Source organism: Ranitomeya variabilis, chromosome 1 (genome assembly GCF_051348905.1).
Source record: "Ranitomeya variabilis isolate aRanVar5 chromosome 1, aRanVar5.hap1, whole genome shotgun sequence".
NCBI lineage: Eukaryota > Metazoa > Chordata > Amphibia > Anura > Dendrobatidae > Ranitomeya > Ranitomeya variabilis.
Window position 1 is genome coordinate 65,809,472 of NC_135232.1, and position 25,729 is coordinate 65,835,200.

At 42.7% G+C, this 25,729-nt stretch overlaps 1 protein-coding gene across 3 annotated transcripts in view; it reads right to left on the reverse strand.

Moving 5' to 3' along the window:
* The window catches only part of RUSC2 (RUN and SH3 domain containing 2), a 119,750-nt gene that overhangs the window by 57,640 nt on the left and 36,381 nt on the right, over positions 1 to 25,729 (reverse strand). For all 3 annotated transcript variants that reach the window (XM_077284530.1, XM_077284549.1, XM_077284540.1), the window contains exon 2: positions 22,362 to 24,368. In XM_077284530.1, the coding sequence (XP_077140645.1) occupies positions 22,362 to 24,282 (1,921 nt within the window). In that variant the 5' untranslated portion in view covers positions 24,283 to 24,368. The remainder of the gene's footprint in view (positions 1 to 22,361; positions 24,369 to 25,729) is intronic.

Here is a 25,729-nt window from a genome sequence, read left to right on the forward strand (position 1 = left end):
ACTTATGGGGGGTTCTGCTGTTCTGGCACCTCATGGGCTCTCCCAGTGGGTCATGGCAACTGCAAACCAGAACAGTAAAATCTGGCACTCCTTCCCTTCTGAGCTTTGCACTGTGCCTGAAAAATATTTCCCGACTAGGAAAATGTAGGGTATTGGCGCACTGTCGAAAAAATGGACCTCAGTTTGTTGTAAAAAAAAATTCCTATTAGCCCTTAGAAAAATTAAAGACTGGGGGCTAAAACAACATTTTAGTGGTAAAAATGTAATTTATTCTTTCTTCACTGTTCAGTGGTATAAAATTCTGTGAGGCACATGTGGGGTTAATATGATCACTGCACCCCTAGATGAATTCATTGGGGAGTGTAGTATGTAAAATGAGTTCACATATAGGGGGTTTCTGTTGTTCTGGTACCCCAGGGGCTCTGCCAATGTGACGTGGCACCCTCAAACCATTCCAGCAAAAACTGAACTCCAATATGGCGCTTCTTTTCTTCTGAGCTTTGCACTGTGCCTCAAAAGTAGTATTCCCCCAAATATTAGGTACTCAGGAGAAATTGCACAACAAATTGTACAGTGCGATTTTTCCTGTTCCCCTTATGAAAATGCAAAATTTGGGGCCAAAATAACATTTTTGTGGGGAAAATGTGATTTTTTTTATTTTCACGGCTCAACGATCTGAACTTCTGTGAAGCACCTGGGGGTTCAAGGTGCTCACCACACATCTAAATGCATTCCATGAGGGGTCTAATTTCCAAAATGGGGTCACTTATGGGGGCTTTACACTGTTTAGGCACATCAGGGGCTCTCCAAATGTGACATGACGTACGCTAATGATTCCAGTTACCCTTATGGAAATGCAATATTTTGTGCTAAATACATATTTGTGAGGAAAATGTGATTTTATTATTTTCACGGCTCAATGTTATAAACTTCTGAGGGTTCAAAGTGCTCACCACAAATCTAGATCAGTTCCCTGAGGGGTCTAGTTTCTAAAATGGTGTCACTTGTGGGCGCTTTCCACTGTTTAGGCACATCAGGGGCTCTCCAAATGCGACATGGTGTCCGCCAACTGTTCCAGCAAATTTTGCATTCAAAAAGTCAAATGGCGCTCCTTTCCTTCTGTGCTCTGCCGTGCGCCCAAACAGTGGTCCATTTTTTTCTGTTAGCCTTGTAAAAATTAAAAAAATTGGGTCTGAAGTAAATTTTTTTGTGAAAAAAAGTTAAATGTTCCTTTTTTTCCACATTCCAAAAATTACTGTGCAGCACCTGAAGAGTTAATGAACTTCTTGAACGTGGCTTTAAGCACCTTGAGGGGTGCAGTTTTTAGAATGGTATCACTTTTGGGTATCTTCTATTCTATAGACCCCTCAAAGGGACTTCAAATGTGAGGTGGTCCCTAAAAAATGGTTTTGTAAATTTTGTTGGAAAAATTAGAAATTGCTGGTCAACTTTTACCCCTTATAACGTCCTAACAAAAAAAAATGTTGGTTCTAAAATTGTGCTGATGTAAAGTAGACATGTGGGAAATGTTATTTATTAACTATTTGTGTGTGACATATCTCTGTGATTTAAGGGCTTGAAAATTCAAAGTTGGAAAATTGCAAAATCTTGAAAATTTTAGCCTAATTTCCATTTTTTAAACAAATAAACGCAAGTCATATCAAAGAATGTTACCACTATCATGAAGTACAAAATGTCATGAAAAAACAGACTCAGAATCACTGGGATCCTTTGAAGCGTTCCAGAGTTATTACCTCATAAAGTGACAGTGGTCAGAATTGTAAATATTGGCCTAGGCATTAACGTGCAAACCACCTTGTGGGTAAAGGGGATAAAGTGTTTCTCACACTTAAATGTTTCAGATCACAAACAAATTTAAACATTTGACAAAGATAATACAAGTTAACACGAAATGCAGTTTTTAAATGAAGGTTTTTATTATTAAGGGAAGAAGAAATCCAAACCTACAGGGACCTGTGTGAAAAAAGTGATTGCTCTCCCCCTCTTAGGCCGGTTTCACACGTCAGTGGCTCCGGTACGTGAGGTGACAGTTTCCTCACGTACCGGAGACACTGACACACGTAGACCCATAAAAATCAATGCATCTGTTCAGATGTCATTGATTTTTTGCGGACCGTGTGCGGACCGTGTCTCCGTGTGCCAAACACGGAGACATGTCAGTGTTCGTGGGAGCGCACGTTTTACACGGACCCAATAGAGTCAATGGGTCCGCGTAAAACACGGACCTCACACGGACATTCTCCGTCTGGGGTCCGTGTGCGTGCCGGAGACAGCGCTACAGTAAGCGCTGTCCCCCCCACATGGTGCTGAAGCCGGTATTCATATCTTCCCTGTAGCAGCGTTTGCTATAGAGAAAATATGAAGAATAGTGTTAAAAATAAAGATCCATGTGTCCGCCGCCCCCCCCACCCCCTGTGCGCCCCCCCGCTGGTCAGAAAATACTTATCCGGGTCCCCCGTCGGCTGTCGCTCCTTCCTGGTCTGGCCGCGCCTCCTACTGTATGCGGTCACGTGGGGCCGATCAATTACAATCATGAATAGTCGGCTCCGCCCCTATGGAGGTGGAGCCACATATTCATGACTGTAAATGATCGGGCCCACGTGACCGCATGCAGGAGAAGCCGCGGCAAGATCAAGAAGGAGCGACAGCCGACGGGGGACCCGGGTAAGTATTTTCTGACCAGCGGGGGGGCGCACAGGGGGTGGGGGGGCGGCGGACACCTAAATCTTTATTTTTAACACTATTCTTCATATTTTCTCTGCAGCAAACGTTACTGCAGAGAGGATATGAATCGCAGCTTCAGCAGCTTCAGCACCATGCAGAGTGGGTACCACACGCTCCGTGTGGTACCCACTCGCCATACGGGCGGCACACGTGTGCCGCAGGTATGGCCTCCGTGAGTTCCCAGGCACACGGACACGGATAACTCCGGTACCGATTTATTCCGGTACCGGAATTATCTGGACGTGTGGGACAGCCCTTAAAACATAAATTAACTGTGGTTTATCACATCTGTGGGAAGCTGAGTTTAAATTGCCTAGCCACACTCAGGGCTGATTACTACCACACCTGTTCTCAATCCAGAAACCTCTTAAATAGGACCAGCCTGACAAAGTGAAGTAAACCAAAATTTCCTCAAATGCTAGACATCAAGCCGCAATCCAAAGAAATTCTGGAACAAATGAGAAACAAAGTAACTGAGGTCTACCAGTCTGGAAAAGGTAAATAGCCATTTCTCAAGCTCTGGGACTCCAGCGAACCATAGTGAAAGCCATTATCCACAAATGGCGAAAACATGGGACAGTGGTGAACCTTCCCAGGAGTGGCCAGCCTACCAAAATTACCAGAAGAGCGCAGCGACAACTCATCCAAGAGGTCACAAGAGACACCACAACAACATCCAAAGAACTGCAGGCCTAGAACTGCAGTTAAGGTCAGTGTGCATGACTCCACCATAAGAAACAGACTGGGAAAAAATGGCCTGCATGGCAGAGTACCAAGAGGAAAACCACTGCTGAGCAATTAAAACATAAAGAATTGTTGATGATCCCCCAGACTTTTGGGAGAATGCTCTGTGGACTGACGAGACAAAAGTTGCACTTTTTGGAAGATGTAAGTTCCAGTACATCTGGCGTAGATTTAACACAGCATTTCTGAAAAGGAACATCATACCAACAGTAAAATATAGTGGTGATAGTGTGATGATCTGGTGCTGTTTTGCTGATTCCGGACCTGGAAGACCTGCTGTGGTAAATGGAACCATGAATTCTGCTCTCTACCAAAAACTCCAGAAGGAGAATGTCCATCCATTTGTTCGTGATCTCAAGCTGAAACACACTTGGGTTATGAAGCAGGACAATGATCCAAAAAACACCAACAAGTCTACCTCTGAATGGCTTCAGAAAAACAAAATTAAGACTTTGCTGTGGCCTAGTCAAAGTCCTGACCTTAGTCCGATTGAGATGCTGTGGCATGACCTAAGGCAGTTCATGCTTGGAAACCCTCCAATGTGGCTAAATTACAACAATTCTGCAAAGATGAGTGGGCCACAATTCCTCCAGAGCATTGTAAAAGACTCCTTACCAGTTATCGCAAACGCTCATTGCAGTTATCGCAAACAGTTGTTGCTGCTAAGGGAGGCCCAACCTGTTATTAGGTTTAAGGAGCAATCAATTCTTCACACAGGACCCTGTAGGTTTGGATCTCTTTTTCCCTTAATAATAAAGACCTTCATTTAAAAACTGCATTTTGTGTTTACTTGTGTTATCTTTGTCTAACATTTTAATTTGTTTGGTGATCAAGATTTAAAGGGAACCTGTCACCAGTTATGGCCGATATAAGTTATGGCCATCACCTTTCAGGGCTGATATACAGCATTCTATATTGCTTCTTGCAAGAGAAGAAAAATAACTTTTATTATACTCACCTGCGGGATGGTCCAATGGGTGTCGCTCTTCTTGGTCCGGTGCCTCCCTTCTCCTTGCGATGCCGCCCTCCTGCCTGCTTCATGTGGATGACGCGTCCCTCGGCACCGCGCTCCTGTGAAGGCGTACTTCTCTGCGCTGTTGAGGGCAGAGCAAAGTACTGCAGTGCGCAGATGCAGAGAAAGGTCAAAGAGCCCTGGCGCATGCGCACTGCAGTGCTTTGTTCTGCTCTCGACAGGACAGAGAAGTACGCCTGCGCAGGAGCGCTGTGCCAAGGAGACTGTGTGGATGACGAAGGGACGTGTCATCTACACGAAGTAAGCAGGGGGACAGGGATCGTAAGAAGATGGGAGGCGCGGGACAAACACCAGCGACGCTGTGAGGCAGCGACTGATGTTATTTGCGAGGGTCGCTATGTGTTCCCCAGGATACGCTCAGAAGCGTATTGAGGCCATGGAAGTGCACTGCAGTTACAGGTGTAGCTGTGATTCCAATGCAGAACAAAAGTGAGTATTGGTCTCGGACAAGCTATTTGTCCAGGGCAGATTTAAGGAAACCTGCTTGGCTTTTATTTTTTAAACGGACTACAGGATGGCAGTGGGGAACTCTGTTTCTTTCCGGGCCGGGTTTTTCAAGTAGCCTGTGGCCACAGTTTGTTTGTAAAAAACCCTGTCAGTGTGAGAGTGGAGTTTTGCAGCGAGCAGAGCAGTTGGCACAGCAAACGTTCAGCTCTGTGTGGGAGTAACAGAGCCCAGCAGAGTGAACACCTGGCACCCCGCAGCGTAATATGGTGGTGCAGTTGCCCTCGGCAACCGGACGCATTTATGGACTGTCTCGTTTCCCGGCAGTGATACCGAGTGCTGTACACTTGTGTTAGTTTTTGACATTAAACACGTTTTGCTGTGAACTTTCCCTGTGGTCACTGCCTGTGACACTGCACCCACCCCACTGTACTACAACGTCCATCGGACCGGACCGCCCCACAGGTGAGTATAATAAAAGTTATTTTTCTTCTCTTGCAGGGGGCAGATATACAGCATTATAGAATACTGTATATCAGCCCTGAAAGGTGGTGGATGTATCTCTTATGGCCAAACCTGGCGACAGTCAAATAAATAAGGCAGCACACTGTAGCGCTAAAATATGCAAACATGAAATTTGAACTGCATTACTGCACTAGAAATATGAAAAAATGAGAGCGTTTAGCGCATAAAATGGCCAATTTATGTGTACCTGGTAGCCACATTAGGGCATCTCTCGTATACCAGGTCCTAGACTTTCCTTTCCTCGCTGAGAATAAACGTCTTCATCTGAATGGGTACCCAGGTACACATACATTGGCCATTTTATGCGCTAAACGCTCTTATTTTTTCATATTTCTAGTGCAGTAATGCAGTTCAACTTTCAAATTTCACGTTTGCATATTTTAGCGCTACAGTGTGCTGCCTTATTTATTTGACTGTGTACCAGTTGGTGACTCTAGGTTCAGCACCTGTTCACACTTGATCTACACTCACTGGCCACTTTATTAGGTACACCTGTCCAACTTCTTGTTAACACTTAATTTCTAATCAGCCAATCACATGGCGGCAACTCAGTGCATTTAGGCATGTAGACATGGTCAAGACAATCTCCTGCAGTTCAAAACGAGCATCAGTATGGGGAAGAAAGGTGATTTGAGTGCCTTTGAACGTGGCATGGTTGTTGGTGCCAGAAGGGCTGGTCTGAGTATTTCAGAAACTGCTGATCTACTGGGATTTTCACGCACAACCATCTCTAGGGTTTACTGAGAATGGTCCAAAAAAGAAAAAAAATCCAGTGAGCGGCAGTTCTGTGGGCGGAAATGCCTTGTTGATGCCAGAGGTCAGAGGAGAATGGGCAGACTGGTTCGAGCTGATAGAAAGGCAACAGTGACTCAAATCGCCACCCGTTACAACCAAGGTAGGCCTAAGAGCATCTCTGAACGCACAGTGCGTCGAAGTTTGAGGCAGATGGGCTACAGCAGCAGAAGACCACACCGGGTACCACTCCTTTCAGCTAAGAACAGGAAACTGAGGCTACAATTTGCACAAGCTCATCGAAATTGGACAGTAGAAGATTGGAAAAACGTTGCTTGGTCTGATGAGTCTCGATTTCTGCTGCGACATTCGGATGGTAGGGTCAGAATTTGGCGTAAACAACATGAAAGCATGGATCCATCCTGCCTTGTATGGAGCATCTTTGGGATGTGCAGCCGACAAATCTGCGGCAACTGTGTGATGCCATCATGTCAATATGGACCAAAATCTCTGAGGAATGCTTCCAGCACCTTGTTGAATCTATGCCACGAAGAATTGAGGCAGTTCTGAAGGCAAAAGGGGTCCAACCCGTTACTAGCATGGTGTACCTAATAAAGTGGCCGGTGAGTGTATGTTTGGATGTGATGGTCAGTTTTTTGAAATTTGCAAACATGGCGATAGGTTCACCTTAAGTGGGACAAAAATGCAAAAGAATAGGAAATCAGGAAGGGGCAAACACTTTTTCACACAACTGTGTATATATATATATATATATATATATATATATATATATATATATATATATATATATATATATGTGTGTGTGTGTGTCTGTACTTGTGTGCATGCACAGTGTATACATACACACACGCGGGTACATAGTTGTAGACTGACAGAAGACTCATGACTTCACTGTGTATATATGTGCACGTCGGGCAGCGGTGCACGTGTTGCAATGTGTCACGGCTTCAGCCATCGTTGCAGATGATCTGGGGAGGGTAGGCATTTAATAAAACATGTCTGCCCGGGGTGTGTCCCCTCCTCTGTAATGACACAGGCAGCTGTCCGCATCGTCTATTTTTACACAGGGCTTCTGGAATGTCCCAGTCACCGCATTACTCATGTTGTCTATGACTCTTCAGTACACTGGTGTCAGCAGATGCAGCAGCGGCAGAGAGCAGACATGGCCTCCGTATCAGTCACATATAGGATTATCTATCTATAGGGCGGACATGAAACATCTACAGTAACACAAGACTCTACATCATTTCCACCATTTGCTAAGAAAAACCCAAAGGCCCAGCTACCAAGACACGAATCCGCCTTATTCCATGACGCAGCATTTCACCGTTACTGCGGATTGCTGCTTTATCAGACACAAGTGATAAAAAAGGGAAAAAGAATCAATATTAAAAATTAAGATAAAACAAAAAAATGACAGATCTGCTCTGGGCTCTGACAGCTCTATAGGGACAATCAGCTCAATGACAACTAATCTGAATTTTTTCTTTATGATAAGACACATTTAGTTGCCCTAAATCCTTATTAACACAGAAAAACAGACAATATTTTCATCTGTATTGTTATCTACAGTCATGATCCTTGAAATTGTTTCAGAACATGAAGTATTTGTCCCAGATAATTATTGTTATCACACAGGTTTTCTTATACACATGTTTATTTCCTTTGTGTGTATTGGAACAATACAAAAAAACAGAATGACCAGACAAATTGGATGTAATTTCACATAACACCCCCCAAAATGAGTCGAGCAAAATTGTTGGCACCATCAACTTAATATTTGGTTGCACACCCATTGGAATAAATAACTGCAATCAATCGCTTCCTGTAACCATCAATAAACTTCTAATACCTTGCAAAAATGGAATTTTAGACCACTCTCAGACCACCAAACTGCTCCAGGTCTCTCATATATGAAGGGTACCTTCTCCCAGCAGCAATTTTAAGATTTCTCCAACAGGAGTTCAATGGGATTGAGATCCGGACTCACTGCTGCCACGTCAGAAATCTCCAGCACTTTTCCCAAAAAAATTTGTGAGGAAAATGGGGGGTGCATCTTATAGTCCAAACGCAGGCTTACCGGGGGTTGCGGCAGTGGTGTGGCAGCGTCCCTTGCTCAGGGAACCAGAGGCGGCAGAAGTGTGGCGATGCTGAAGCTCGGTGTCGGCGGTGAGCAGTGCGGAGTGCATCATCGGTTTCCCTGCGGCCATCTTCCTGAAGCTGTGGGCCGCTGGAGGTGGCGCGTGTGCGGATTGAGATCTCAGCTGGGCCTCTCGCGCTCCATTTTCCTGAGGCTGTGGGCTTCAGGAAAATGGCCGCCAGAGGCCGCGCTTGCACAGATTGAGATCTCAGCGACACTCGGCTTCAGGAAAGTGGCCGCCGGAGGCCATGCGTGCGCAGATTGAGATCTGGGCAGCTCTCGGTTTCAGGAAAATGGATGCCGAGAAACCAATGATGCACTCGGCTCTGCTCACCGGGGACACGGGGCTGCAGCATCGACACATTTCTGCTGCCGGTATCCTGAGGAAGGGACCCTGCTCTATGCAACGCACTTTGCTCTGCCTCACACCAGAACTGCAGCATCGCACTGCTGGGATACCCCTGGACAGCAGCATTGCCCCACTTCTGCCACTGCTGGCTTCCTGAGGAAGGGACCATGCCTCCTGTGACCCCGCTCTACCACCGCCGGCCCTCAGGTAACATACCTTAAGTTCAGACGATAAGACTATGTTAGGGCTAGCGGAACGCAACGAGTAAATATAGAGGTTTTATTATAATAGATGCGTTTGCAGCCCGGGGTCCACCATGCAGGAGAACCTGCTACTAGCAAACGGCGGAACTACAGTTAGGTCCATATATATTTGGACAGAGACAACATTTTTCTAATTTTGGTTATAGACATTACCACAATGAATTTTAAACAAAACAATTCAGATGCAGTTGAAGTTCAGACTTTCAGCTTTCATTTGAGGGTATCCATATTAAAATCGGATGAAGGGTTTAGGAGTTTCAGCTCCTTAACATGTGCCACCCTGTTTTTAAAGGGACCAAAAGTAATTGGACAATTGACTCCAAGGCTATTTCATAGACAGGTGTGGGCAATCCCTTCGTTATGTCATTCTCAATTAAGCAGATAAAAGGCCTGGAGTTGATTTGAGGTGTAGTGCTTGCATTTGGAAGGTTTTGCTGTGAAGGAAACATGCGGTCAAAGGAGCTCTCCATGCAGGTGAAACAAGCCATCCTTAAGCTGTGAAAACAGAAAAAATCCATCCGAGAAATTGCTACAATATTAGGAGTGGCAAAATCTACAGTTTGGTACATCCTGAGAAAGAAAGAAAGCACTGGTGAACTCATCAATGCAAAAAGACCTGGGCGCCCACGGAAGACAACAGTGGTGGATGATCGCAGAATAATCTCCATGGTGAAGAGAAACCTCTTCACAACAGCCAACCAAGTGAACAACACTCTCCAGGAGGTCGGCGTATCAATATCCAAATCTACCATAAAGAGAAGACTGCATGAAAGTAACTACAGAGGGTTCACTGCACGGTGCAGCCACTCATAAGCATCAAGAATAAAAAGGCGAGACTGAACTTTGCTAAAAAACATCTAAAAAACCCAGCACAGTTCTGGAAGAACATTCTATGGACAGATGAAACCAAGATCAACCTCTACCAGAATGATGGAAAGAGAAAAGTATGGCGAAGGCGTGGTACAGCTCATGATCCAAAGCATACCACCTCATCTGTAAAACATGGCGGAGGCAATGTGATGGCTTGGGCATGCATGGCTGCCAGTGGCACTGGGTCACTAGTGTTTATTGATGATGTGACACAGGACAGAAGCAGCCGAATGAATTCTGAGGTATTCAGAGCCATACTGTGTGCTCAGATCCAGCCAAATGCAGCCAAACTGATTGGTCGTCGTTTCATACTACAGATGGACAATGACCCAAAACATGAAGCCAAAGCAACCCAGGAGTTTATTAACCCCTTAGTGACAGAGCCAATTTGGTACTTAATGACCGAGCCAATTTTTACAATTCTGACCAGTGTCACTTTAAGAGGTTATAACTCTGGAACGCTTTATCGGATCCTGCTGATTCTGAGATTGTTTTTTCGTGACATATCGTACTTCAAGATAGTGGTAACATTTCTTCGATATTACTTGCGATTATTTATGAAAAAAATGGAAATATGGCGAAAATTTTTAAAATTTTGCAATTTTCAAACTTTGTATTTTTATGCCCTTAAATCAGAGAGATATGTCACAAAAAATAGTTAATAAATAACATTTCCCACATGTCTACTTTACATTAGCACAATTTTGGAAACAATTTTTTTTTTTGTTAGGGAGTTATAAGGGTTAAAAGTTGACCAGCAATTTCTCATTTTTACAACACCATTTTTTTTTTAGGGACCACATCTCATTTGAAGTCATTTTGAGGGGTCTATATGATAGAAAATAACCAAGTGTGACACCATTCTAAAAACTGCACCCCTCAAGCTGCTCAAAACCACATTCAAGAAGTTTATTAACCCTTTACGTACTTCACAGGAACTGAAACAATGTGGAAGAAAAAAATGAACATTTAACTTTTTTTTGCAAACATTTTACTTCAGAACCATTTTTTTTAATTTTCACAAGTGTAAAAACAGAAATTTAACCACAAATTTTGTTGTGCAATTTTTCCTGAGTACGCCGATACCCCATATGTGGAGGTAAACCACTGTTTGGGCGCACCGCAGAGCTTGGAAGTGAAGGAGCACCGTTTGACTGTTTCAATGCAGAATTGAGTGATACCATTTTGGAAACTAGACCCCTTAAGGAACTTATCTAGATGTGTGGTGAGCACTTTGAACCCCCAAGTGCTTCACAGAAGTTTATAACGTAGAGCCGTGAAAATAAAAAATCGCATTTGTTTTCACAAAAATTATTTTTTCGCCCACAAATTCTTATTTTCACAAGGGTAACAGGAGAAATTAGACCACAAAAGTTGTTGTGCAATTTCTCCTGAGTACGTCAATACCCCATATGTGGGGGTAAACCACTGTTTGGGCGCACCGCAGAGCTTGGAAGTGAAGGCGCACCGTTTGACTTTTTCAATGCAGAATTGGCTGGAATTGAGATCGGATGCCATGTCGCGTTTGGAGAGCCCCTGATGTGCCTAAACAGTGGAAACCCCCCACAAGTGATACCATTTTGGAAACTAGACCCCTTAAGGAACTTATCTAGATATTCGGTGAGCACTTTGAACCCCCAAGTGCTTCACAGAAGTTTATAACGTAAAGCCGTGAAAATAAAAAATCGCATTTTTTCTACAAAAATGATCTTTTTGCCCCCAAATTTTTATTTTCACAAGGGTAACAGGAGAAATTAGACCACAAAAGTTGTTGTGCAATTTCTCCTGAGTACGTCAATACCCCATATGTGGGGGTAAACCACTGTTTGGGCGCACCGCAGAGCTTGGAAGAGAAGGAGTGTCGTTTTACTTTTTCAATGTAGAATTGGCTGGAATTGAGATCGGACGCCATGTCACGTTTGGAGAGCCCCTGATGTGCCTAAACAGTGGAGACCCCCCACAAATGACACCATTTTGGAAACTAGACCCCTTAAGGAACTTATCTAGATGTGTGGTGAGCACTTTAAACCCCCAGGTGCTTCACAGAAGTTTATAACGTAGAGCCGTGAAAATAAAAAAATCGCATTTTTTCTACAAAAATGATCTTTTTGCCTCCAAATTTTTATTTTACCAAGGGTAACAGGAGAAAATGGACACCAGAAGTTGTTGTACAATTTGTCTTGAGTACGCCGACACCCCGTATGTGGGGGTAAACCACTGTTTGGGTGCATGGCTGAGCTCGGAAGCAAAGGAGCGCCATTTGACTTTTCAATGCAAAATTGACTGGAATTAAGATCGGACGCCATGTCGCGTTTGGAGAGCCCCTGATGTGCCTAAACAGTAGAAACCCCCCAAAAGTGACCCCATTTTGGAAACTAGACCCCCCATGGAATTTATCTAGATGTGTAGTGAGAACTTTGAATGCCCAAGTGCATCACAGAAGTTTATAATGCAGAGTCGTGAAAATAAAAAATATATTTTTTTTAACAATAAAGATTTTTAGCCCCCAAGTTTTTATTTTCACAAGGGTAACAAGAGAAATTGGACCCCAAAAGTTGTTGTCCAATTTGTCCTGAGTATGCTGGTACCCCATATGTGGGGGTAAACCACTGCTTGGGCGCACGGCAGAGCTCGGAAGGGAAGGAGCGTCATTTTGGAATGCAGACTTTGATAGAATTGTCTGCGGGCGTTATGTTGCGTTTGCAGACCCCTAATGTACCTAAACAGTAGAAACTCCCAACAAGTGACCCCATTTTGGAAAATAGACCCCCCAAAGAACTTATCTAGATATGTGGTGAGAACTTTGAATGCCCAAGTGCTTCACAGAAGTTTATAATGCATAGTAGTGAAAATAAAAAATATTTTTTTTCCCACAAAAAAGATTTTTTTAGCCCCCAAATTTTTATTTTCACAAGGGTAACAAGAGAAATTGGACCCCAAATGTTGTTGTCCAATTTGTCCTGAGTATGCTGGTACCCAATATGTGGGGGTAAACCACTGTTTGGGCGCACGGCAGAGCTCGGAAGAGAAGGAGCGCCATTTTGGAATTCAGACTTTGATAGAATTGTCTGTGGGTGTTATGTTGCGTTTGCAGAGCCCCTGATGTACCTAAACAGTAGAAACCCCCCACAAGTGACCAAATTTTGGAAACTAGGCCCCCTAAGGAACTTATCTAAATATGTGGTGAGAACTTTGAATGCCCAAGTGCTTCACAGAAGTTTATAATGCATAGTAGTGAAAATAAAAAATATTTTTTTTTCCCACAAAAAAGATTTTTTTAGCCCCCAAATTTTTATTTTCACAAGGGTATCAAGAGAAATTGGACCCCAAAAGTTGTTGTCCAATTTGTCCTAAGTATGCTGGTACCCAATATGTGGGGGTAAACCACTGTTTGGGCGCACGGCAGAGCTCGGAAGAGAAGGAGCGCCATTTTGGAATTCAGACTTTGATAGAATTGTCTGTGGGTGTTATGTTGCGTTTGCAGAGCCCCTGATGTACCTAAACAGTAGAAACCCCCCACAAGTAACCAAATTTTGGAAACTAGACCCCCTAAGGAACTTATCTAGATATGTGGTGAGAACTTTGAATGCTCAAGTGCTTCACAGAAGTTTATAATGCAGAGTAGTGAAAATAAAAAAATATTTTTTTTTCCCACAAAAAAGATTTTTAGCCCCCAAGTTTTTATTTTCACAAGGGTAACAGGAGAAATTGGACCCCAAAAGTTGTTGTCCAATTTATCCCGAGTACGCTGATGCCCCATATGTGGGGGTAAACCACTGTTTGGGCGCACGGCAGAGCTCAGAAGGGAGGGAGCACCATTTGACTTTTTTAGCGCAAAATTGGCTGTCGTGTTTGGAGACCCCCCTGATGTACCTAAACAGTGGAAACCCCCAAATTATAACTCCAACCCTAACTCCAACACACCCCTAACCCTAATCTTAACCCGATCCATAATCCTAATCACAACCCTAACGATAATCACAACCCTAACCCCAAAACAGCCCTAATCTCAACCCTAACCATAACCCTAATCAAAACCCTAAATCCAACACACCCCTAACCCTAATCCCAAACGTAACCCTAATCCCAACCCTAATCCAAACCCTAATCCCATCTCTAACCCTAACTTTAGCCCCAACCCTAACCCTAACTTTAGCCCCAACCCTAACCATAACTTTAGCCCCGTCGTCACAAAAAAAGTTCAATGTAACCTTTTTTTTGTACGTCGCGTCCGCCATTTCCGCGCATGCGTGGCCGTAACTCTGCCCCCTCCTCCCCAGGACATAGACTGGGCAGCGGATGCGTTGAAAAACTGCATCCGCTGCCCACGTTGTGCACAATTTTCACAACGTGCGTCGGTACGTCGGGCCGACGCATTGCGACCGCCCCGTACCGACGCAAGTGTGATAGAAGCCTAAGGCTACTTTCACACTAGCGTCGTACTCGGCCCATCGCAGTGTGCCGGGCCGATGTACCGACGCTAGCGTTGTAAGCGCCGCACAACGGGTGCAGCGGATGCTGTTTTTTCAACGCATCCGCTGCCCCATTGTGAGGGGAGGCGGGGCGGAGTTCCGGCCGCGCATGCGCGGTCGGAAATGGCGGACACGTCGCACAAAAAAGTTACATGTAGCTTTTTTTGTGCCGGCGGTCCGCCAAAGCACGACGCATCAGTCGCACGACGGATGCGACATGTGGCAATCCGTCGCAATGCGTCGCTAATGCAAGCCAATGGAGAAAAAACGCATCCTGCAAGCACTTTTGCAGGATGCGTTTTTTCTCCGACGCATTGCGACGGAAGCCAAAAAACGCTAGTGTGAAAGTAGCCTAACCCTAACCCTAGCCCTAACCCTAACCCTAAATTTAGCCCCAACCCTAGCCCTAACCCTAACCCTAACCCTAACTCTAAGTCTAACCCTAACTCTAACCCTAACCCTAACCCTAACTCTAACCCTAACCCTAACTCTAACCCTAACTCTAACCCTAACCCTAACCCTAATTTTAGCCCCAACTCATCTTCTCCTGCCGGCCGGCAGATGGCAGCAGATGGCGGGCGCACTGCGCATGCGCCCGCCATAAGGAAAAAGCCGGCTGGCAGGAGAAGACAGAAGAGGACCCAGGGACACCGGGTGAGTATGTTAGGGTCCCCGAATCCCCCTATTTCTCTGTCCTCTGATGTGCGATCACATCAGAGGACAGAGAAATACAGATCGCTTTTTTTTTTTTTTTTGCGGTCGCCGGTAAACTGTTAATTACCGGCGATCGCAAAACAGGGGTCGGTGCAAACCGACCCCGATCATGTTCTTTGGGGTCTCGGCTACCCCCGGCAGCCGAGACCCCAAAGATCTTCCGGGTGCCGGGCGGCGGGCGTGCTGCGCGTGCGCCCGCCATTTTTTCCCGGAAAAAAGATGGCGGCGCCCATGGGGACCCACGAGGAGCACCGGGGGAGGTAGGTAAGTATCGGGGGGCTATTGGGGGCCATCGGGGACCCTATTTCTCTGTCCTCCGATGTGCGATCACATCGGAGGACAGAGAAATTAAACGGCACATCGCGTTTTTTTTTTGTTGTTGCGACCGCCGGTAAACGGTTAATTACCGGCGATCGCAACTCGGGGGTCGGTAAAAAACCCCCGAATCATGTTCTCTGGGGTCTCGGCAACCGAGACCCCAGAGAAAATCCGACTCTGGGGGGCGCTATTCACTTTTTCCACAGCGCCGTTAATTAACGGCGCTGTGGTTTAAGTACCCTTAGCGGCCGCCGTTAAAAGGCGTATCGGCGGTCGTTAAGGGGTTAAAGCAAAGAAGTGGAATATTCTTGAATGGCCAAGTCAGTCACCTGATCTCAACCCAATTGAGCATGCTTTTCACTTGTTAAAGACTAAACTTCAGACAGAAAGGCCCACAAACAAACAGCAACTGAAAACCACCGCAGTGAAGGCCTGGCAGAGCATCAAAAAGGAGGAAACACAGCGTCTGGTTATGTCCATGAGTTCAAGACTGCAGGCAGTCATTGCCAACAAAGGGTTTTCAACCAAGTACTAAAAATGAACATTTTATTTAAAACTATTTAATCTGTCCAATTACTTTTGGTCCCTTTAAAAACAGGGTGGCACATGTTAAGGAGCTGAGACTCCTAAACCCTTCATCCAATTTTAATGTGGATACCCTCAAATGAAAGCTGAAAGTCTGAACTTCAACTGCAGCTGAATTGTTTTGTTTAAAATTCATTGCGGTACTGTCTATAACCAAAATTAGAAAAATGTTGTCTCTGTCCAAATATATATGGACCTAACTGTATATGGCGGTATGAGCTAACCCTGTTACTTCACAGAGTAGCCGTGAAAGCAAAGCTCTGTGCCCTGTTAGACTTCACAGAGGCACAGGCTAACTACTCAACTGAGAGCAGTCAGTGGTCATGCATGAACACAAACTCCTCACCGGAGGTGCCAGCATTCTAGGGGCTTATTTCAACCAGGTCCCTGAATACATTCACACAAAATCTCCTCGCCGGAGGTGCCAGCATTCTATTTCAGCCGGGTCCCTGAACACAAACTCACATGACCACACTGGCGCAAAGCACATAACATAGAACAATACTAGCCGTGCGGCCATGCGAGCCTTAAATAGTTGCAGCACGTACAGGACCTTCCTAGAAGGACCAATGAGAGGCTGCCACAGAGCGTGAGCACCTACAGGACCTTCCTGAAGGACCAATGGCCTTAGCTGCAGTATCTGATCATGTGACCCTCGATCTCCACTGAAAGAGCTTACTCTGGGCATGCTCAGAACGAGAAAAGCAGGCTTAATCCCAGAAGCGTCTGCTCGCTGCTGCCCAGCACTGACTTCCATGGCAGAAGCAGGAAAAGCAGCAGTAACTCTTTGTACAGAGTCAGACTGAGCGAGAAGCTGGGACCGACGTCTCCGCTGAGCAGGCTCCACTGCGGCAGAAGAAGAATGGGAGACCGCAGCGGAGATGGCCCGAGATTCCCCCTGTGCATAGGCGGGAACTCGACCCCTAACAGACGGACCCCCATCTTATAAAAATCTTTTTTTTTTGCTATTTTCCACCCCAAAATTTGGCGTGCGTCTTATGGTCCGATGCTTCTTATAGTCCGAAAAATGCGGTATGTTTGGGGTCATTGTCCTGCTGGAAGACCCATGACCTAGGGCACAAACCCAGCTTTCTGACACTGGGCACTACACCGCAACTCAAAATCATTTGATAATCTTCATATTTAACTGTATGTACTGTTTTTTTTTTTCAATGTAGGCCTCATTCCGTTTTCAACAAACAGTAGAATGATGTGCTTTACCAGAAAGCTCTACCTTGGTCTCATCTGTCCACAAGATGCTTTTCCAGAAGGATTTTGGCTAACTCACATACATTTTGGCAAACTGCAGTCTAGCTTTCTTATGCCTCTGTGTCAGCAGTGGAGTCCTCCTGGGTCTTCTGCCATAGTATTTAATTTAATTCAAATGTTTCACCCTGACACTGATACACCCTGAGCCTGCAGGACAACTTGAATTTCTTTGGAACCTGATTGGGGCTGCTTATCCACCATCCATACTATCATACATTGCAACCTTTCATCAATTTTTCTCAGCCGTCCACATTCTGGGAGATGAGCCACAGTGCCATGGGTTGTAATCTTAGTTATGTTGCGCACTGTGGACAAAGGAACATCAAAATCTCTGGAGATGGACTTATAACCTTGAGATTGTTGATATTTTTCAACAATTTTAGTTCTCAAGTCCTCAGACAATTCTCTTCACTTTCTGTTCTCAATGCTTAGTGTGGCACACACAGACACACAATGCAAAGACTCAGTCAACTTCTGCCCTTTTTATCTAGTTCCAGGTATGATTTTCATATTGCCCACACCTTTTACTTGCCACAGGTGAGTTTGTACGAGCATCACATGCTTGAAACAACTTTTTTTTACCCACAACTTTGGAAAGGTGCCAACAATTTTGTCCTGACCATTTTGGGGATTATGTGTGAAATTATGTCCAATTTGCCTTTTTATTTTTGTGTGTGGTTCCAATTCACAAAAAGGAAAAAAACATGTGTATAACAAAAGATGTATAATTCCAATAATTTTTATGGAGAAATACTTCATTTTCTGCAACAATTTCAACGGTGCCAGCACTTTTGGCCTTGACTGTATATGGCATCCATATGACATCTGTTTTTATGCATCAAAAATTTAATAGGCCAAACACAGTTTTGCATGTTAATTCTTGCAATTTATCTGTTAAAAATCAGATGCCATACCATTTACTCATATGCAAAAACATTCATCTGAAATACCCTGCTCACTTGCATTGCTCCACATGTGGTCTATTTGGCACAAGGAGAGCATACCGGTTAAGAATATTCTTATTTGAATGGACCATTGGAGATGGCAGAAAAACGAGGTTTGTATATAGATCTGCAGTGGAGAAAAGGGAAAGTATCTAAAGTTTTATGGAGAACAGTGAAAACAGATTAAAGAAATAAGAATGCAAGGGGAGAAGAAATGTGTGCAGGTTAGAAGCTGTGCTGATATGAGTCACATCCAGCCTATATTACTGGTAGAGACACTCTCATAAGAAAAAATCTGAAACTTGGATCAGGTTTAAAAGGTAATCTGTCCACAGGTGTTCAGTAACTTATCTGAGAGTAGCATGATGTTGCCAAAGAGATCCTGAATCCAACGATATATCACTTAGTTTACTAGGTACAGCCATTCTGACACAATCAGAGCTTTTTGATTTAGCAATGCAGCAGAGCTGAGAAAGCTAATACCGCCCACAGCTATAGACAGTGAGGTGCCCATCTCAGGAGAGGGAGGAGTCGGACTTAGGCTCACGCTTTTCTGTGTCCCAATAATGATAAGCTGCTGGTGCTAAAACAATCATTGCAATAAACAACAGGATGGAGCTTGATAAGAGAGGCATCCTTGAATTCTGCGTTTAAACCCCTGCAGCATGCTGTCTTCAGATTACATTGCAAAAACCTGCTGACAGATTCCCTTTAAACTGCATATCAGTGGTTCTGAAAATAAATAATGTATTGAAGATTGCAGAGTGAAACTGAAATTTTATCACCTGAAGGTAATCACCAATATATGTAGAAATATTGTTTTCAATGCCAAAGGTGTCCATAACCTATAAATTCTTGATTTGGGGAAAATCTTCCTTAACTCCAACTCTTCCAGTTATTTTTATTTACTGCCTCTCTCCCTAACACTATTTATTACCCTAGGGATAACCATATTACAGTACTCAGATGCCCAACACCACCTTCACTATTTTGAGTTAGTTTTTTTTCCATTCAGAACTATCATAGGTATATTGGATGGATTCATGTTTATATAGGACCAGTATTATAGTAGTTATATTCTGGTACATAGGAGCAGTATTATAGTAGTTATATTCTTGTACATAGGAGCAGTATTATAGGCTATATTCTTGTACATAGCGGCAGTATTATAGTAGTTTTATTCTTGTACATAGGGGCAGTATTATAGTAGTTATATTCTTGTACATAGGGGCAGTATTATAGTAGTTATATTCTTGTACATAGGAGCAGTATTATAGTAGTTATATTCTTGTACATAGGGGCAGTATTATAGTAGTTATATTCCTGTACATAGGGGGCAGTATTATAGTAGTTACATTCTTGTACATAGGGGCAGTATTATAGTAGTTATATTCTTGTACATAGGGGCAGTATTATAGTAGTTATATTCTTGCACATAGGGGCAGTATTATAGTAGTTATATTCTTGTACATAGGGGCAGTATTATAGTAGTTATATTCTTGTACATATAGGCAAGTATTATAGTAGTTATATTCTTGTACATAGGAGCAGTATTATAGTAGTTATATTCTTGTACATATAGGCAGTATTATAGTAGTTATATTCTTGTACATAGGAGCAGTATTATAGTAGTTATATTCTTGTACATAGGAGCAGTATTATAGTAGTTATATTCTTGTACATAGGGGCAGTATTATAGTAGTTATATTCTTGTACATAGGGGCAGTATTATAGTAGTTATATTCTTGTACATAGGAGCAGTATTATAGTAGTTATATTCTTGTACATAGGGGCAGTATTATAGTAGTTATATTCTTGTACATAGGAGCAGTATTATAGTAGTTATATTCTTGTACATAGGGGCAGTATTATAGTAGTTATATTCTTGTACATGGGGCAGTATTATAGTAGTTATATTCTTGTACATATAGGCAAGTATTATAGTAGTTATATTCTTGTACATAGGAGCAGTATTATAGTAGTTATATTCTTGTACATAGGAGCAGTATTATAGTAGTTATATTCTTGTACATAGGAGCAGTATTATAGTAGTTATATTCTTGTACATAGGGGCAGTATTATAGTAGTTATATTCTTATACATAGGGGCAGTATTATAGTAGTTATATTCTTGTACATAGGGGCAGTATTATAGTAGTTATATTCTTGTACATAGGGGCAGTATTATAGTAGTTATATTCTTGTACATAGGAGCAGTATTATAGTAGTTATATTCTTGTACATAGGAGCAGTATTATAGTAGTTATATTCTTGTACATAGGAGCAGTATTATAGTAGTTATATTCTTGTACATAGGGGCAGTATTATAGTAGCTATATTCTTGTACATAGGGGCAGTATTATAGTAGTTATATTCTTGTACATAGGAGCAGTATTATAGTAGTTATATTCTTGTACATGGGGGCAGTATTATAGTAGTTATATTCTTGTACATAGGGGCAGTATTATAGTAGTTATATTCTTGCACATAGGGGCAGTATTATAGTAGTTATATTCTTGTACATAGGAGCAGTATTATAGTAGTTATATTCTTGTACATAGGGGCAGTATTATAGTAGTTATATTCTTGTACATAAGGGCAGTATTATAGAAGTTATATTCTTGTACATAGGGGCAGTATTATAGTAGTTATATTCTTGTACATAGGGGCAGTATTATAGTAGTTATATTCTGGTACATAGGGGCAGTATTATAGTAGTTATATTCTTGTACATAGGGGCAGTATTATAGTAGTTATATTCTTGTACATATAGGCAAGTATTATAATAGTTATATTCTTGTACATAGGAGCAGTATTATAGTAGTTATATTCTTGTACATAGGGGCAGTATTATAGTAGTTATATTCTTGTACATAGGGGCAGTATTATAGTAGTTATATTCTTGTACATAGGGGCAGTATTATAGTAGTTATATTCTGGTACATAGGAGCAGTATTATAGTAGTTATATTCTTGTACATAGGGGCAGTATTATAGTAGTTATATTCTTGTACATATAGGCAAGTATTATAGTAGTTATATTCTTGTACATAGGAGCAGTATTATAGTAGTTATATTCTTGTACATAGGCGCAGTATTATAGTAGTTATATTCTTGTACATAGGGGCAGTATTATAGTAGTTATATTCTTGTACATAGGAGCAGTATTATAGTAGTTATATTCTTGTACATAGGAGCTGTATTATAGTAGTTATATTCTTGTACATAGGAGCAGTATTATAGTAGTTATATTCTTGTACAAAGGAGCAGTATTATAGTAGTTATATTCTTGTACATAGGGGCAAGTATTATAGTAGTTATATTCTTGTACATATAGGCAAGTATTATAGTAGTTATATTCTTGCACATATAGGCAGTATTATAGTAGTTATATTCTTGTACATAGGGGCAGTATTATAGTAGTTATATTCTTGTACATAGGGACAGTATTAAAATAGTTAAATTCTTGTACATAGGAGCAGTATTATAGTAGTTTTATTCTTGTACATAGGAGACAGTATTATAGTAGTTATATTCTTGTACATAGGAGCAGTATTATAGTAGTTTTATTCTTGTACATGAGACATTATTATAGTTGTTATATTCTTGTACATAGGAACAGTATTATAGTAGTTTTATTTTTGTACATAGGAGCAGTATTATAATAGTTATATTCTTTACATCGGGGCAGTATAATAGTAATTATATTCTTTACACGGGGTGGGGGACATTATTGCAGTTATATTCTTGTACGTAGGGGGCAGTAGTACTGAAAGTATATTATTGTACTTAGGGGCAATATTAAAATAGATATAGTATTATATGCAGGGAGCAGTGTTATGGTCATTGTTACTCTTTATTTCCCACTGTCACCTTGGCAGCTCATATACAGAAAACTACTTAGCAGATGTTCACAATTTGGACTGTAGAATACTCTTCCTTGAATATGGAATCTGATCTCAATCTTGAGACATGATTTTTGGTGGCATTCAAAAGTAAAGATATTTAATGATTTTTACATGTATCAGATCAATGAATTTTGCATCCTTAATCATTTTAGTTCTAACAATAATTGCTCTTAACTGTTGTTACATGGCTAATGTTTACATAGCTAACAGGCAAAGCTGTAAAGACAATAAATCCTCACATACTAAAAAATGAAATGGAAATATTATGCCTTCAAATTTCTACTTACCATCTCCTTTTACTCTTAGGTCTCTTTGGAGGAAGTTAAGCCCAGAACTTCCAGCATCCAGGCCATTGCACCTCAAGGTCTGATCAATACTGGCTTCGGTAGGTGGACCTGTTTGGTTAGTACTAGCCGCGGCCTTTGAAGCTGTTGCCTTAGTATCCACATTGTCACTTGTACAACCCTCACAAGTACGACTCATGCAGTGCAAAAATGACATGGGTGGAAGGCTGTGACTGCGAAATTCCCCATGTTCATAAGCTCTACCACCATCACGATGATACTCTGGAATAGGAGAGAACTCCAGTGAAGAATCTCCACTGGATTTTAAAGGTGGGCTGGATCCATTCTTTTGTTCTTTTCTTCTGCTCTTGGCTAATTCCAAAAATGATGTAACCCTCTTTGGAGATGAGCCCTGGGTATGTACCACTTGACCTTCACTTAATTTTACAGGACAACTCATCATTCGTTCCAAAGATCCAAGGCGATTAGAAGGACTCTTGTCTAAGCTGCGGTCATAACTTCGTGAACGTTGTCTACCTGTATTAAAGTTTGGTGGTGACACATTGACATAGACTTGTCCCTCAATTGTGTCCGATTTGGATCTTTCTATGAGGGGTTTAGGATCATTTGTGTCTGAACTGCTGTCTGGCTGTTGGAACAGGAAATACTCTGTTGGCTGTACTGGGCTCCCCTTCGTATGGTCATCTGAACAACTGGTAATTGAAGAACCTGCCGGACTGGGAGAAGACTGAGATGACAAGTCACATGTAACCAATTTATAATAATTTTGAGTAGCCACCACAAGCCTTGCCTGGCTTTGGAAACAAGAAGTTAGTTCTGAACTCTCTCCATTACATTGCACTGAGTCACAATTAAGATGATATGAGTTACAGTTGGCATCCAGTTCAGGAGAAGATGAGTGATGGTGGCAACTACATGGCTTGCTTGAAGCTTCTTGAACATGTGAGTCACAAGACATCTTAGATTCTGTGGGTGAACTCTGCAGATCAAGGTAGAAAGCACCTGTGTCTGGGTGACTGCAAAATGAAGAGTCGCATGAAAGACTGCCAGAATTTAGATTGGACCTAGGTTGTCCATTCATCTTGTTATACAAGGTACTGAAGTTAACAAGGATCCCGTCTGAGCTATTGCAGGAGGAGTCACTCACGTAGCTCACCTGCTGGTCCATTTCTGACTGGCTTGAGGCACTGTAACACCTGCAGTGCCTCAGTGATTCTGAACCATTACAGGTACACTCTCTGCTTTGGCTGCTTTGGAGAAAATCCTGGTTTCCTAAATCTGAGCTCTGATTCCAATCCAGAGTAAAGCTAGGACCACCATGAAGATTCCAAGACTGATCCTCAATGATCGATGAACCTGGGTTGCCATTTGTGCCCTTCTGCAAATCATCAGGTGAAGTCTTCTCTTCTTGCCCATCAAGAAGTCCAGGCCGTCCCGTCAAAATCCATGGCTTCACAACAGGTGGATTATCATGGAGGTGGAATGAGGGCAAGGACAGATCTTGAAATTGAAATCCCGTTTTCGCTCCACCTAAAGTGTCATGGAGATGGAAGGACTTTTCTCCCTCACTTCCACTTGATGTGTTACTTTCATCTTCATCATTTGGAAGGAATGGGTTATGTCGCTTTCTAGTGACTGGTCCTTGCCAATCTTCTTCCTTTTTGCTTCTTTCTTTTTCCGATGGTTCAGATGTTTGGATTAAACTGCTGTAGACCAATGAGTCAGCCTGTGATAGGTCCCGTTCTGGTAGAGAAGTAGTTCTAGTAATGCCAAGGTCATTCTTTCTGTATGAATGGGATCTGGTGGAGGGTGGACAGCATTGCCTATCTGGTACTTGGCAGTGCACTAGTGGGATATGATGCACTATTAAGGTTTCACCAGCTAGTTTGGGTGGGCTATCCATAATGACACCAGTCTCCTTTTAGGGCATTGGGTACTCTCACCGACTGGAGGTTGGAGAAATGTCGTACATATTAAATGTGAAGACACCTGAAATTAGAAAAGAGATAAATTGCCATTACTGAAACTTGTCCAATAAGATTTAATCTTTGACACTCAGCACTGTGTATATACATTATATTTGTTGGAGTAATGGCCTAATATTGTATATTGCCACCTAAAATACAAACATAAGCCAAGTTTATGCTTCTGGGGCCTTTTTTCCAGACACCCATATCAACTATACACAATCCTCTATCTTTATGGCTGCAGTATTATGAGATGGAACAGATTTATTATTACAGACTGAAACTTGGAAAGCCTAAAACAAAAACAGGCAGACAGAGGATACGTCAAATTCATCACAGTGGCACACTGTTTGTAACCCCTATGCATGGATCTGGCCTTCACTGCCTATGTCCTTAGGGTGTGTCTACAGAGTTGCAGCTGACCAGAGGACAATAAGCCTAAGCTGGGTCAGTAGCAGAGATGGACAAAATCAGATTTAGATATGTGGTCAAGCATAGTCGGGACAGGGTCCGGGAGGTTCATAAAAAAACAGACAAGAGGTTATGTGGTAGTTATATTCTTATACATAGCATTCAGCTCCCTCTGTCACCATATGGGCTGTGAGTCTACAGCTGGACGCAATAGGTGAGATGATGTCACTAGATCACGCATGTGACGTGGAGCTTCAGTCCTTCAGTGCATAGGAGGGAATACGGTTTTGTTGGTAGTTTAATAAGTAGTTTGATATACTTTTTTCTATTATTGGTCCATATATGTGTGAGTATCTGTGTAGTCCATAATACTATTCATGGGGAGCTGTGGGGTCCATTATGCTATTTGTAGGGAGCTGTGTGGTTCATTATGCTTCTTGGGAGACTGTAGGATCCATCAAACTATTCATGGGAAGCTGTGGGTCCATTTTGCAATGTGTGGGGAGCTTTGGGGTCCATTATGCTATGTGTGGGGAGCTGTGGGGTCCATTATGCTGTGTGTGGGAAGCTGTAGGCTCCATTATACTGTTTGTGGGAGATATAGTCCATCACACTGTGTGTGGGGGCTGTGGGGTCCATTATGTGGTGCGAGGGGGGTTGTGGGGTTCATCAAACTGTGTGGGGAGCTTTGGATTCCAATATGATGTGTGGTGGGAGCTGTGGTAGTCCATCATACTGTTTATGAGGATCTGTGTAATCCATTATGCTATGTGTGAGGAGCTGTGGGGTCCATTATGCTAAGCATGGGGAGCTGTGGGGTCTATTATACTATGTTTAGCAAACTGTGCAGTCTATTATGCTTTTTGGGAGGCTGTGGGATCCATCATGCTCTTTATGGGGAGCTGTGGTGTCTATTTTGCTGTGTGGGGAGCTTTGAGGTCCATTAAGCTATGTGTGAGGTCCATTATGCTG